Source organism: Notothenia coriiceps, unplaced genomic scaffold (genome assembly GCF_000735185.1).
Source record: "Notothenia coriiceps isolate Sejong01 unplaced genomic scaffold, NC01 NC01_scaffold00010627, whole genome shotgun sequence".
In the NCBI taxonomy this organism is placed as follows: domain Eukaryota; kingdom Metazoa; phylum Chordata; class Actinopteri; order Perciformes; family Nototheniidae; genus Notothenia; species Notothenia coriiceps.
Window position 1 is genome coordinate 1 of NW_011343328.1, and position 2,734 is coordinate 2,734.

Genomic DNA, 2,734 nt, shown 5'->3' on the forward strand with positions numbered 1-2,734 from the left:
AAAACACTTCATAGACATGTTTTTTATATATTTTAATATATCTGAGATCTATGCTATTGCCTACAAATAGCATGACCACAGAGGTCCACAGTGTACCCCCCCCCCCGTTCACCCCGGCCCGTCCACCCAGATAAAAATTCTATAAAAAAACGAAATTCTATAAAAAGTCAAAATTCTATTAAAAAAAACTAAATTCTACAAAAAGTCAAAATTCTATAAATAAAACTAAATTCTACAAAAAGTCGAAATTCTATAAAACAAACTAAACGTTATTAAAAGAAAACTAATTTCTTGAATGAAGAACCTTTATTTTGATATCCGGTCCACACTCCAGCACAATAGGGGGCAGTAATGCACCTTACACTTAGTATAATGCGCCTGCCTGAATCTGAAGAAGAAGGAGTTGTTGTATTTCCCACCGTACACGAACGCAGCACCAGTTCGGTTTCCACGGCAACGCCAGACAACAGACAGAGAGCAAGATGGTTCACAGTGAGTTAAAACCTATGGTTAAAACATATAATATATAACAAATATCAACAAATTAAAACGGCATTTCACTTTTAAACTGCATTTAAACGTTTGTATATATGATTTGTAGATGATACGTGTTACTTTATATGTGTTTCAAGCGAGATAGCAGTGTAGTTTTGAAAGTTAGTGACGATGAGAACACAGTTAGTGTCAATTATGAGTCTTTTTTTAAATAGCTTCATGCTAACAGTCTCAGATAATGTTAATGTTGGTTCACTAATGATCTTTCAAACCAACATCAGTCGTAGTTTATATGTATTATTTAATGAAGCTCTTTTTAGTGGTAGTAGTAGCAGTTATTAAAGATACAGTTTGTAGCTTTTACTGCTAGCTAAGTCAAGCTAACAACACAGGAGCTACTGCTACAAACACTTAACATGCTAGTTTGAATGAGTTTATAATTTGTATTTTCATTATTTATTTATATCACGTGTATTTGTATTTAGTGGAAAAAGAGGTCGAAAAAGTGACTGGAGATCTTGTACTTGAGTAAAAGTAGAAGTACTCAGATCTTGTACTTGAGTAAAAGTAGAAGTACTCAGATCTTGTACTTGAGTAAAAGTAGAAGTACTCAGATCTTGTACTTGAGTAAAAGTAGAAGTACTCAGATCTTGTACTTGAGTAAAAGTAGAAGTACCAGAGTGTAGGAATACTCTGTTTCAGTAAAAGTCCTGCATTCAAAATGTTCCTCAAGTAAAAGTAGAAAAGTATTCTCATCAAAATATAGTGAAAGTAGAGACAGTAAAAGTAGAAGTGCCAGAGTGTAGGAATACTCAGTTACAGTAAAAGTAACAGTGAAAATAGAAAAGTATTCTCATCAAAATATAGTGAAAGTAGCGACAGTAAAAATAGTGATTGTGCAGATTGGTCCATTTCAGAATAATATATATGATATGTTTTATAATGATTGATCATGAAAGTGTTGGACTATCAAACAAACACTATAAAGTGTGCATTGTTCGTAATATAATAGTATATGCTAATTTAGAGCTCAGTGACTCCTCTGTCGCTGCTGGTGTTCTGTTGAGTTTACTCTAGTTTTTATTTATGTTTATTCTACATGTTGTGTGCTTCAGTCACAGAGGACCTGATTCGCCGCCGGGCCGAACACAACGAGTGTGAGATCTTCTCTCTGGAGGAAGTGACTCTCCACCAGCAGGACCTGGAGGGGATCGAACACATCGAGCGCTGGTGCAAAGAGCTGAAGATCCTCTACCTGCAGAACAACCTCATCCCCACGATCGGTGAGTCATCAGCTCATTTTCTAGACATCTGGGTTGGAAACGTGCTCCAAATGTTTAAAAAGAGATGCATAAAAATGGAAACAAGTCCCAAATGTCTACATAGAGATTCAAGGTGTTAGAAAAGAGAGGAATTTCGGTTAAAAATTTAAGTATTTCAGTTCAAATATTGACGTTTCTGATAAATAACCTATCCGTGTTAAAACAGAATTTTACAAATCCCACGGTCATGTTTGTATGTTGTTATCATTTCAATATCTTACTTAGGATCTTATTTTTTCCTCTAGAGAATGTGGGTCGCCTGAAGAAACTGGAGTACTTGAATCTGGCCTTGAACAACATAGAAGTCATTGAAAACCTTGAAGGTCAGTTTGTTGTGTTTTTGTGTGTATTTGATGATGCGTTAAAGCTTTAAACTCCATATTAGAACTATGTTCATTTGCACCTTCTGTACCAAATAAAGTGTGTGTGTGTGTGTGTCTGTCTGTCTGTCTGTCTGTCTGTCTGTCTGTCTGTCTGTCTGTCTGTCTGTGTGTGTGTGTGTGTGTGTGTGTGTGTGTGTGTGTGTGTGTGTGTGTGTGTGTGTGTGTGTGTGTGTGTGTGTGTGTGTGTTTGTGTCTGTGTGTCTGTCTGTCTGTCTGTCTGTCTGTCTGTCTGTCTGTCTGTGTGTGTGTGTGTGTGTGTGTGTGTGTGTGTGTGTGTGTGTGTGTGTGTGTGTGTGTGTGTGTGTGTGTGTGTGTGTGTGTGTGTGTGTGTGTGTGTGTGTGTGTGTGTGTGTGTGTGTGTGTGTGTGTGTGTGTGTGTGTGTGTGTGTCTGTCTGTCTGTCTGTCTGTCTGTCTGTCTGTCTGTCTGTCTGTCTGTCTGTCTGTCTGTCTGTCTGTCTGTCTGTCTGTGTGTGTGTCTGTCTGTCTGTCTGTCTGTCTGTCTGTCTGTCTGTCTGCTGTCTGTGTGTGTGTCT

At 37.7% G+C, this 2,734-nt stretch overlaps 1 protein-coding gene across 1 annotated transcript; it reads left to right on the top strand.

The window, feature by feature from the left end:
* Nucleotides 1–290: 290 nt before the first annotated feature.
* dnaaf11 (dynein axonemal assembly factor 11) lies at nt 291–2,140 on the top strand (the record flags this gene model as incomplete). The annotated part of the gene is made up of 3 exons (XM_010771885.1): nt 291–492; nt 1,611–1,778; nt 2,063–2,140. Coding segments are annotated over exons 1-3 (256 nt in total), but the record flags the coding sequence as incomplete, so codon positions are not given.
* Nucleotides 2,141–2,734: the final 594 nt, after the last annotated feature.